Source organism: Cyrtonyx montezumae, unplaced genomic scaffold (assembly GCF_038088225.1).
Source record: "Cyrtonyx montezumae isolate F1298 unplaced genomic scaffold, pur_monq_1.0 scaffold_2, whole genome shotgun sequence".
NCBI classification, from domain to species: Eukaryota; Metazoa; Chordata; class Aves; order Galliformes; family Odontophoridae; genus Cyrtonyx; species Cyrtonyx montezumae.
This window is the reverse complement of record NW_027071936.1, coordinates 35,192,749-35,205,239: the sequence shown is the minus strand read 5'-3', so window position 1 is coordinate 35,205,239 and position 12,491 is coordinate 35,192,749. Positions and strand designations below refer to the sequence as shown.

General features: G+C 37.2%; 1 protein-coding gene across 13 annotated transcripts in view; it reads right to left on the bottom strand.

Moving 5' to 3' along the window:
- Positions 1-12,491, bottom strand: part of CAMK2D (calcium/calmodulin dependent protein kinase II delta) — a 156,835-nt gene that overhangs the window by 83,798 nt on the left and 60,546 nt on the right. For all 13 annotated transcript variants that reach the window (XM_065736875.1, XM_065736869.1, XM_065736873.1 and 10 more), the window contains exon 3: positions 11,886-11,945. In XM_065736875.1, the coding sequence (XP_065592947.1) occupies positions 11,886-11,945 (60 nt within the window). The remainder of the gene's footprint in view (positions 1-11,885; positions 11,946-12,491) is intronic.

Genomic DNA, 12,491 nt, shown 5'->3' with positions numbered 1-12,491 from the left:
GGGAAAGCTGCAACAAAGAGCGGGAAGCAAGTCTGTATTCATAAAAACAGACTACTAGTTGCAGCTGAAGCACTCTTGAAGTATTCTTGTTAGGCAGCCTGTTTAATATATCCAGTAACTCCCAAAATGTATAACCTACAGAAGATAGCTGCAAGCTGGTCAGCTGCAATTATGTCTTTAGTTTATCAACCTACCTTTCCCATCTAGATTGCACAGCCAAATTCAACATAATATCATCAGTAACTGCACTGATAGTAGATCAGGTAGTGCAGGAATACAGTTCAGTAACTCTCAAGGTCACCTGGTAAATAAATGCACCAATAAATTGATTAAAAAAACATTGCTTGGAGTATACAACTGCTGATACACATGACTTGCTATTCACTGCTGTGCGGCACAGAAGCAGAAGCTGTGGATTTCATTACAGTACCAAAACACCTTTGATACACTAACATCAGGAAGACAGAGCCATGCTTGGCTCAGTATGACTGTAATGAAAAGGTGGATGTATTTAAAGGAGATAGTCATCCAGAGGACAAACTAAAATTAGAAGCACATTCTCATGGGCAGTCCATGAGAATACTAACACACTGGTGAAGCCACTAAAAAAAGAACTTCCAAGTTTGGAAGGTGACTGGGAGGAGAGAGGTATCATTAAACCCATATCAAGAGAAAAAAAATCCTGGATCAGCAGTTTGGTAGGAGTAAGAAAATCTCCAGCGCACAAACCTGCAAAAACAGACTGAACCAAGCAATTATGATAATTATCTATTGGCAATGAGGTAGCACAATTTCCCATTTTCAGGGAGAAAAGCAGTCACTCTCTGTGTTGAAGTTGAAAGAACATGAAAGAATATGAAAAAACATACTTCTGGTTGAAGTATGTTAAAAATTGAGACACTAGTCTAGCTAACATCTTCTGGTATACCATGTCTTTGACAGCTATTTCCAGCAGCAGAACACAACTTCCCCCCTTTGTGATGAAGAGTAAATTTGTGACTTTTTTAAGACAAACATTTGAAGGAGAGAGAAAAATCCTAAAGGGCATCTGAAAAACATGCTACAAGTTAGACCACGAAGGATGGTTGGGGGACAGCTGTCACAGTTTGGAGTTGAACAATTCTATCCCCGCACCCATTGAGCACAAGGGGTAAGTCCAGCCAGACTGGCACCAGCACATGGCTGCCAAGCAGAGGGACAACAGAGGGTAACATCCCAGCACAGTTACCGACACCACCAACTAAGCAGGCTGCCTGGAATCCTGATGAGGATAGACCTGCAGTTGTTTTTAAAAAAAACATAAGCATTCATTTTGCTGTGGCAAGTACTTTTACAGGAGAACTCCTTTTACTGGAACACAGAAGAATACAAGAAGCTCTTCAAATTTTGTGCAGTGCATTGGCCAGCAGTTTAATGAGGTGGTCGCCTTCATCATTACATCACCACAGTTACCACAGCCACAATATGAATAAGGAAAAACTGTGCAATGACTTTTATTCTCTTAGGATTCCTTCAAAACAAGACACCAGGATAATCTGCACTGTAACTACTGACAAAGTACATTTGCAGAGATAGAGAAAGCACCCCAGGTTTACACTGCTAAATCAAAATGAACCAAGGTCTCGTGTTTGGTCAATCTCCTACTGTCACAGCAATGCACAGTTTCACTTATCTTCTAAGTAAAATTCTACATTTTCAGTAAGCAACCAATTTTCTATGTGCAAATATTGATATCCAGGAGATTATAAAATCTTTTACCAAATGGGCATTATATGGTAAAGATGCAGAAGAAAACAGTATGAAATGCAAGTATGAGCGAAAGGAGTTTTTTGCACGTGATACAACACAGAAGCTGTATGCATGTAAAATGCATGAGTAGGAACTAACTAAAAACTACATTCCAAAAAACATTAGGCTCTGTTTACAGTTTTTATAAAATTACTCTTTCATTAAGAATGTATTTCACTGTTCACCTTAACATGAAAGTGAATGTTTTCTCAAAAAGAGAACAAAAATATCCTATGGAGTTGCAGCTGTATTTGAGAACATCCACTTTTCTTTCCGTTACTTTGTTCACTGATTGGCAGACAAGAATTTAGAGAATGAAAGCACTGCCAGCACCATTTCTTGTCAAGAATAAAATATTTCCCATTATTAACATCTGATTCATTAGGGAAAAAAAAGGCCCTAATATCATTCTCCACTGTAGTATCTCATCCAGGAAAGCATCCTAGGAACACAGTAGTGCAATGCTTAGATTTAGGATCAAAAGCATACACAAAGAGAAGACACCCTGAATTATATCATATCTTGTGCATCTGAGAAAACTCAGGAAGTTTTGCCTCAGCACACTGTAAGGACTTATTAGGACAGCTTCATTTGTTTCTAGCTACAATTTCTTCCATGCACTCTCCAGCGCATGGCCATCAAGATGATCAGGGGTCGGCAGGCAGCACATGAGGAAGGGCCAGGTCAGCTCCATCACATCACCCTGCTGCCAACAGGGAGGCTTTTGTAAAGACAGAAAGAGCCTTCTCCAAGATGCAAATGGCAAGGCAAGAGGCAAAAGACACACGCTGCAATATGCAAAAAAACCCAGCTGGGCATAAAGATACTCCTGTTTATTTATTTTTGTCATCAGGAAGATGGTCAAACACTGCAGCAGTGCCCAGCACGGCTGCGCAGCCTCCTTCACTAGAGATGCTCTAACCTCAGCAGGACAGGCCCCGTGTAACTTGATTCTACTAGGCATGGCTTGTGCAGGAGTTTGAGACTGGATAAACTCCACAGATCCCTTCCAACTCACGAGACTCCATAATATATGATGCCTGGCAGAGAACGTGACATGTAAGTAAAGCAAAATGCCTGGAAAGATGCAGTAGCCCCAGGGATTGCCTCTCTTAATCTGCTTCTTATGTTTTCATCATCTTTGGAAGAGGAGCACAATCATTCTTAAGACTAATCCAAGCCATCCTATCACAGCGAGCTCTCAAAGCACATGTCATGATTTACAGTCACTTCAGTGAGAACAATTCTTTGCTGAAATCAGGAGACCTTCTTCCTTTAGCCACTCACCACTCCCAGCTCATATTCCTAGCTTTGTCCCTTTCCCCCCATTTCCACCAGCCATGTCACCCTTCCTTTGACACCTGCTTTCTCCCTCAGGTTCCCATCTTCAATATGGTCCTTTTAAGCACATGACAGGGAGCTAAAGCAGCAGCAGCACAAAGGGCTGAGGATGGGCCTTAGCTCTGAGGTGCTACAAACAGGCAAACACCTTCACCTCTGAGAGCCCTTTTCTAGAAGCAGGTACATCCCAATTTCTCCCAGCTTCCCTGCTAGTAATGATGACATTCCATTCTCTTCAGGTTAGGATGCAAAATACTCTGAATTGGCTGAAGAGGCTGCTTGGAAAACAAATGCTGCCTGAATGTTAATTCTGTCTTCTCTTGAAAAAGGGAATACACCAAGACAGAATTCAAAGCTGTAGTTGCATTTGTATCACTTATGTGAGGGTTGTAAAGCTATCCAAACAATGAGATAAACCCACACTACTGAATATACCCTCATCATTTTTTCAGTTTGTTTTCCAACTCGAGCAAGATATCCACAGATCTTTTAAAATGAAAATTGAATATCAACATGAGAACCAGCATTCACCTAATAATCCATGAAAAATATTATCTGTACAAAGCAAAGGGAACAGAACTTACAACATACCCTAAAAATGCTCTAAAAATATCTGCTAGTTTTACTGAAAGAAAAAAATATTTTAGCTTCAGTAGTAGAGGTCTGTGTTTATGGAGGAAAGGGTCCAGAGGAAAATTACATATTTGTGGTTAAGCTGGGAGTCATGATGTCTATGCATATGTATAACATGTGGTTGCAGCTTCATAATACACAAGCCTTTCAAACAAAAAATATAAGTTTTCAAAGATTAATCTGTATAAAGAGTAATTCATTTTAATCAGTCATATTTCTATGGTTCCTGAAGTCAGCAGTATTGTGATGAAACTTCCATTAAGCATACAGAGCCATTAAGCAGAACATGAATCAAATACATATGGGAAGTGCAGCAGCTCTCTAAGCACAGACCCCCTGCAGCAGGATCTTCAAGAGAGATGTTAAAACTCCACTTCTTCCTTCTGTGGATTAGTCTATTTTACATTTTAAATGACTAGCTCTAGCTACATAAGCATAGCTGACTCCATGCAAAGAAAACATACTTCAAAAAAGCTGGACACCCTATGAAAAGAATTTTGATGTGTTTCAGAAAATGTACGAAACTATAAGCAGGCAAGGAAGTCCTTCAAGGTCTGGTTCTCCCTTGATTTATATTTTATTATGACTTGTTTTGGTGCAAATTATGTATATAACTTCTAAGGTCAGAAAATGATTGTCAGATAACATGTGTGGTCAGTCTTAGTGAAGCTTTATTTCCACAGCATATTATTGAGCTAGAATAAATGTGTCCTCCATTTAAAGAATATAGCCTAGTGTGACAAAGAATAACATCATTGCTGGTGCTAAAGTACATTTGTATGTACTACAGCAACCCAGAAGAGTAAAACCGAAGACTCAATGGTGCTCCTAACAGAATAGAAGGATTATACTTTAACTGAAATAGGAACAAAAGGTGCAACACCTAATAAATTCGCTTTTACCGTTCATTGCTTTGGCATTCAGGCAGACAACCTTATCTGATACTTGGTATGTTGAAAGTTACTGAAAAAAGTAATATTTAAAGAAATACCACACAGGCCTTTCCCAAACAAATTCTTAGAGAGCATCAGAGGTGAAAACTTTGAGTCTCTTCCTCTAAATATTGCATTCCCAACTACTTCAACTATTAGAAGAAATCAAATGCATATAAGTAACAGTAACTGCTGAGAAAAAAAGACTGCAGAAAAGTCATTGCAATGAAAAACATAATGGTCCTTGTGCATTCCTGCCTGCTTCAGTCCCATGACAGCCCATTTAATTTCACAAATAGCTGTCATAAAAACAGCTTCTATATTCTACTACCACACTTCTGACTACATCCTGTATCCATGTCTGAGTGTGAACACTGTATCTGTGGGTTTTTTTAATAATGTGAATTAAATTGGCCTTTACATTAAGAATAAAGTCATGTTATATCTCTGGTTTATTTGGTTTCTTATGTTTTAGTTCACTCAAGAGCTGTGGTTTACCTTACACATCACAAAAATTATGAATGTAATTAATTCAGTTAAATGCGAGAGATTTTAATTCGCTAAACTGATTTACTCATCTAAGCAGTAAACAAAATGACATTTATACACATCATCCTATTAATTTCTGGTTTCTACATGTATTTAACATACAGTTAATATATTCCCAAGGACCATGTCTACTGAGTATAAATTTACATAGCTGAGAATTTGATTTTCACTGCATAAGTAAAGTACTGTGTTATTACTTTTACAGTCTGCATTTTGTTGCTTTTCTGTTTTTAGGCAAAGAGTGAAAACTGTAATTAAGCTCAGAAAAATACTGTGCTGAAGAACTACATCTACCAGTCTGAAGAGGACTGATTTGTATTCCACACTGGGTTTATGCAGTAACTTAACTAACACCAGCTGAGTTATTCTCCACATTGTCACTGTAAGTCAAAAGAAATTCAGAAAGGATTTACTGAATCCACCTTTGCTGTATACTAGAAGTGTTCATCTTCCTACAAATTTATGTGAAACCCCAACACAAACTTTGTGAAATAAAACATAAAGGATGCAGGGTCTAACATAAAGGGGGACATAAAACTGTATCACTAACTACCCTTTACTCAAAATGGACCAGACAATATTTTCTTTTTTTTCCATCACATGGAAGATTTAGCAAATTCAATGCGGATGTTTTTTTTTTTTTGTTTGTTTGTTTTTGTGTTGACAAGAACACCTCAAAATGAAGGCTTTACCTCCTTCATTCCTTCATGCATTAAGCTGTACTTCTGAATAAGCTGAACACAAGCCTGATGAGTTGGACGAGGAGCAGTGCCAAATCTGGGTGCTACCAATTTCCTCAGCAATTTATGGGACGTACCCAATTCGAAGTATGGAAACCAGAGTAGACTGCAAACAGACACCAACACATTTATGAAATCAGCTTAGTGATTTGTTTTTGCCTGGCATCGCAGGCATTTAGTCTGCCTCTTCTGCTGCAAAGCCACCTTCCATTGGATAAATACTGCTCCACACTCTCATATGCACATCCAGCTCTACCTCAGAAACAACAAAAATTTCTGCCATTCTGTACTGAAAGTACAGCAACTCATGCTGGTCAGCAATGCCACAGCTCCACTCTGACTGCAGCTATGCAAATATATCTGCACATAGCTGGCTCAGGCCTATTAGAGTTGACATGGCACTGTTTCTGCTTGGCAGTCCTACTTACCTCTAAATATCCTGGCTTACAAAGCCATTCAGGGACAACCTGTCCTGTTGCCAGGAGGTCTTCATTTATCACCCAGAGGGCTGCCACATGTCAGTAAAATCTGCTGTGGCCTTTTGGGAAGAGTTGAAGGTTCATCAGAGCCAGACGTGAGCTGTCAGCTAGTGGATTCTGTTTGCTTACCACACCTTACAACATCATCTACTGAGTAGGGAGAGAAGGCAGCAGCAGCAGAAAGGGAAGGAATGGTATGCTCCAATGTAACCAGATGTGTTAGCACTGCCATGTGAAAACCAGGAAGTTCTGATTATTTACAGTGATCCTATTACACTGCACTTATTGTCTCAACTTTGTTGTCTTAGTTTTTGACAAGTAGGAACATAAAGGGAACAACAGCTTCAGCATTGGCTAAAGAGAGAAAAAGCTCAAAGTCTGATTTAGGGAAACACTACTCAGTTCAGTAGAAACCTAGAAGGAACAAACTCAACCTGGAAAAAAACAAAACCAACAATCACCCCATAACACTTGAATCAGCAGTTTTTCAGGGTGGGTTAGGACCTGTATCACTGGGCTAATACAATTTCTATCAACTGTTGCTGTCTCATAAACCAGAATTATCACAGTCGGCTCGAAACCAACATCCTCAGAAGTAGTAAGATGGTGTAACGGTGTTACATTCACAAAAATACACAGATTACTAGCCTAAACATCAAAGACTGCTAAAATACAACTTCACCTAAAATTGGACTAGATGATCTCTAGAGGTCCCATTCAACCCCTACAATTCTGTGATTCTGTGATTAATTTTATGCTTATCCAAAGAACAGACATGGAGGCTGAAATGAATTATGTTCTTTAAATACAAAATTCACTGTCTGGCTTTATACTAAAATTGCTCCAATACAAAGAACCGAGGCATGAAGAAGCAGAGAGAGGAAAATAAGCAATATGTATTGCTAAAGAATAATTGACTGTGAAGATGATGAGGCAGTCTTGTATTTTCTAAATAAACCTCCATGTATATATTATGTAAGACTGAAATGTCAGAGATGTGAAAAAGGAGAACAGAAAAAAATATATTTTTAATTCACTTTCCTCAGGCATTTTTCCTACACTGTTCATGAGGCATCGTGACAGCTGGATAGAGAAGAAGAAATCATGGAGCAAAAAGTAAGTAAAATAAACAGATTTTGGAAAACAAAACTAGCTATGTGCAAAGAAGTATCTGGATTACAATAAAAATACTGAACCAGACTTCAACAGAGCTCCTCTACAGATAATTCCATCATGTGAGAACAATGAGAGCAATCATTTTACATTTTCATTGTAGTTATCTATTTTTCCTAATACCTCTAATAAAAAATACAATGATTTTCCTTAACAACAACAAAAAACAAAAACACAGACAACAAAAAAAAAACACCCAAAAAATGTAAATGCATTATCTAGCAGTAAAACAAATGCCTTACAGAAGAGAGTTAGTGCTAACAGTGCTAGTAGCCAGATTTGTGACTTTTAACTTCATTAGAAGTATATATATAGCAAGTATACATATATATATATATATATATATATATATATATATACACACATATATATAGTAGAAGTATATATATAGCAAGTATACCTGGAAAGATCTATATCTTAAAAAAATATAAAAAATGCTGCACCCAAGAAGTGTATTTCAGATGACCATACACGTCCTTAGACTTAGCTGAACTTAACCATACGTGTCCATATCAAACAGCGCTAACATCTCCATATCAAAATTAATTATGATGGATTTCTTTAACTTTTAAGGATTTGAAAGGTCTAGATAGCTGGATTTTGACTTAGTTATTCCTTACTCATACTTGCCTAATGAGGATAATCAGCAGTTTAGATTTTTCATACATGAATTTAGAAGTTGATACCTTTCTATAGTATAAAATCATTATTCCAGCAGAAAAGTCCAGCAGACAATTCCAATGAGGAATCTAGCTTGTTAAATGCTTCATCTGTGAACATTTGATGAATACACTGAATCCTGAAATAACCATCCTGTGTTTCAAATGCTTCCAAAAAGGTGGTAGGAAATGCATTTGTTTAATCTCAGTATTTTTTGTGTTATTTCACAGAGACTACTTTTAGAGATTCAAATCAAGAACTGAGATGAAAGCATTTTCATGTGCATCTCCTTAATTTCCAAATTTCAGTGTTCTATCCCTTTGACAGAAAGCACTCTGGGTTAGCCTTCTATTGATTCTTTCTCCATATGCTCTGTTTTTTCAGGCTTTTTGTTCCAAATCTACATTTAAAAAAATAAAAACACTCGTGACTAATTTAAAGATACCTCTACTGATACCAGAGGAGCTTAAGGTTAGTGCATATAAATACAGATTAAAATAAAAAGACTTCTTCAAATGCCATACAAAGATTTCTTAACTGCATGAGACTAAAAACAAACAAAACAAGCAAACAAAAGTCAGGTCAGATATGAAATGATGATAAAAATAATATTCTTGTAAAACTCAAAATAGGTTATGTTGATTGGTAAGAAGTTTGGTCCTGAATTATTTCTTGTCCTGATGAAATAACTGAATATTTTTTCTAGTTATGTACCAGTTGGACACCTACCCTGGAACTAAAAAGACAGTGGTCTGTAGACCTTTTTGACAATATTCTATTTCTTCCAGAAAGGCAAATGGAAAATTGTTCCCAAGGTTTAGATTGTTTTTAAAACTCTGTTCCTCTGAAGAAGAAAAAAAAAAAAAAAAAAAAGAACACATAGCATGTTTGCTCACAGGCTGAAATCTCTAAGTGTGATTCATTACAGCTGTGCTGCTTTACCCTGACCGGTTTTCATCCCGAAGTATCTGGTGGTGCTCTCAAGATGTGAAAGATAATTTACCAAAAGGATCATAAAACACTCTAGAAAAGAGTAATATTATCTACATATTGCTTTAGAAATAAAGATAAGCTAAAAGAGATTCCTTTAATCTAAGTCACTTTAGTAGTGTAACTTAATCAAGCTAACCAGGAAAAATAAATAGGAGTAAGCCTGAAAGAAAAAAGAAAGGATTAGAGAATTCTAATTTCAGAAAGCTGCCAGCCTGCAGTGAATGTGAAATGATTAAACAGACAAGTAACTGAAAGTCTGCACTAGGGAAAAATAAAGAAAAACACTGAGATTGCGAACGTGGGGAAAAATACAGATAAAAAGAAGTCTGAATTTTATGTTCACGGGCTTGCTAATACTTCTAGACACATACTCTTTACCATATAAAACATGTAAAATTTGTTTACAAGAGTTAACCTTTCTGATTCTGAAATGTTTAAAATGCATTATAAGTGACATAAGAGAAAGAGATGTAGCTTGCTAAGCAGGCAGTAATGCACCAAGAAGGATTTCAGGGCTCCTGTTTAGCCGACTGAGGGCGTGTCTGCAGGAGCAGTAAAATGCAGCTAGGCCTGGGCAGAGCACACATGAGAACACTGCCGGGCACAGGGCACAGGGAGAAAACAGGAGAATATGGGCAGCTCACTGAGGAGGAGACTGGACACTCAGCTTGCATGCACATATGAGCCCCTTCAGCCCAGTAGCATACTTGGTAAGACTTCAGAGGTTCAAAATTACTACTTTTGGAAAGTTTCCTTAATACATTTACAAAAACAGTTCTCCTGTTAAGACCACACTGATAATTTTCCTTCAAAGTAGAAATAAGAAATAAAGTGTCCTTCACTATGACAATTTTGCAAACAAATTAATTGGAAGAGTCTTTTTCAGACAGATACACTAGCAGGGCTGGCAGAATAGATGACAGTAGAAACTGAACAAGGACAGAGTTTAATGCCTGCTGCCAAGCCCCTGGCCTGTTAATTCTGTATCCTAAAAATTATTTCTCAGGCAGGCATAGAACACGATGCCTTTTCCCAGACAGGCATAAAAGATTTTGCTTTATAATCCATTCATTCAGTTGCCTACCTTGGAACAGGTAATGAAGCGTGCAGTTTGTGTTGACTTACATAACCCTAACTGTCTGTCACCAAAGCTGTCATTGTATCTTTGTAATTCAAGTCATATATTCACAAATATATAAGCACTGTATGGATTAGCTGATGTGACAAAAAGGATCTAGGCTATATCCTAATATTTGTTCAAACTACTCAACAAAGCTAAGAAATATGATCACATGAAAACAATTGACATATTTATTTCAATGGAGTTCTGTGCACTTCAGCTCTTGCACTTTATCAGCTTATTATTGTTTTTATTCATCTTCCCTGAGAGGTTAAAATTCACAAATATACTTTAACAATAATTTGAGCAAGGAACAGGAGAACTACCCTAGAAAATTAGCACTGTCATCCCCTCTTTTGTCTTCCATCACTTTACAATACACAGATTTTAGCTGGGATAAAATAATGCCCATAACACTACTCTCCTCACTAACCAAACTTGCACATGAAACCTCTAAGCCTTTGAGACAGTGTAAGAGAGCTTTCTCAAAGATTCAATACTTCACTTTGAGCTGTGGTTTGTTTGTTTTCCATTTATGATTATTATTAAAAGGAAGGAGCTGTATCTTTCCCAGACATAAAACAATTAGATTAGACTAAAAAGGTCACAAAGTCTAACTCTTGTTAGCTAAAAATGAAAAGGAGAAAAGTTAACCAGAAGAAAGAGCAAGGAGACTGCCAAGAGCTTCTGGAGTACCAAACACTGGTTTAAAGCACGCAGTTAAGACTGTGCATGGGGACACTAAAACAAGATATGCAGGAAAATCCAACTTTTCTGCAGATGTCTCAGGAATGGCACATTCTCAAAACAGAGGCACCCAGCAAGCAGTTCAGTGTCTGAAAAACTGAAGTTCAACTATTTAAAGTTCAAAATACTCATCTTTCTCTACTCTCAAAATCAAAGGAACAGAAAACTCATGAAAACAACACACTTTTTAATGCTTTTCACGAACATTAGAGTAGAAAACATACAGTTTTAGAAATAAAGGGAGAGGAGCTTTCTGCATCTACTTATCCTTCTCCAGGAGAAAAGAATGTCAAACAAAGTAAAATAGAATAAAATAAGCATCTCAGTAAAAACTAAGTAACACTAAGTTTACTGACATTGGTCTGTCTCTTTTTGCAACATATGCTGGTACATGAAATTCAGCAGGTCTCAAGAAGTCATGAGCAGTACTGGAAATAACTCCTCCTACACACTGCTCAAAAAAAGCCCCAAACACCTGGCACAGACAGCTCATCGATGGTAGAGTAATAGCTCAAAAGAAGATGAGAACATTATGCATTGCTCTAGGTGATGTGCTGGGATATTACATCTCACAGAAGAATTACACAGGAGCACCAGAGTATAAAGAAACAGTCTTGCCTGAAGAGATTTCCATTTCACTTCTCTAAGCTGTTATTTGTATTGTTATTTTGTATTTTCTCCCAATGTTAAAAATTCTTATCTACTGTATAAAGCAATTAAATGTTCCTACCAATATTAGGATGCTTCAAGAGACGACAGATTCTAGCTTCTCTTTCCAGTTTCTGGTGATCTGCAACAAAGGAAAGCACAACAGTTTCATTTAGTATGAAGTTGAACATAATTCAGCGTATTTGCTTTATGAAGAAAAAGTGCATTATCTGACGCAGTCTTTAAAAAATACTTCCTTTACTTAGATCCATTAAGAGTTTACACTGTTTACAATAGTGAATTAGGTTACTGCATCTAACCATCTCTTTGATGAACTACCGCAGGCATTGTTCCAGTAGAAAAATCAAACTGCCAATGTAATGGGAAATATTCATGGCATGACCTATAATTATCAGGCAATAAACCATGTTATAGCATTAATCAAAATAAAGACAATCAGAATCTTTAGTACTATCTTGAATCCTATCTGTTAACTGCTCAAATAATAGCTGCTGTACCAGGTACACTACCCAACACACAGCAATCACCCCGACAGCATGCCAACACTGCTGCCACAATGCAATCTCACTGCAGTAAGATTCTACAGAAACTTCCAATAACTAATGAAAGTTGTTTGCTCGTTAATCTGAAAATACACTAAAACCAGCCCTCCTGCTATGTGATTCTT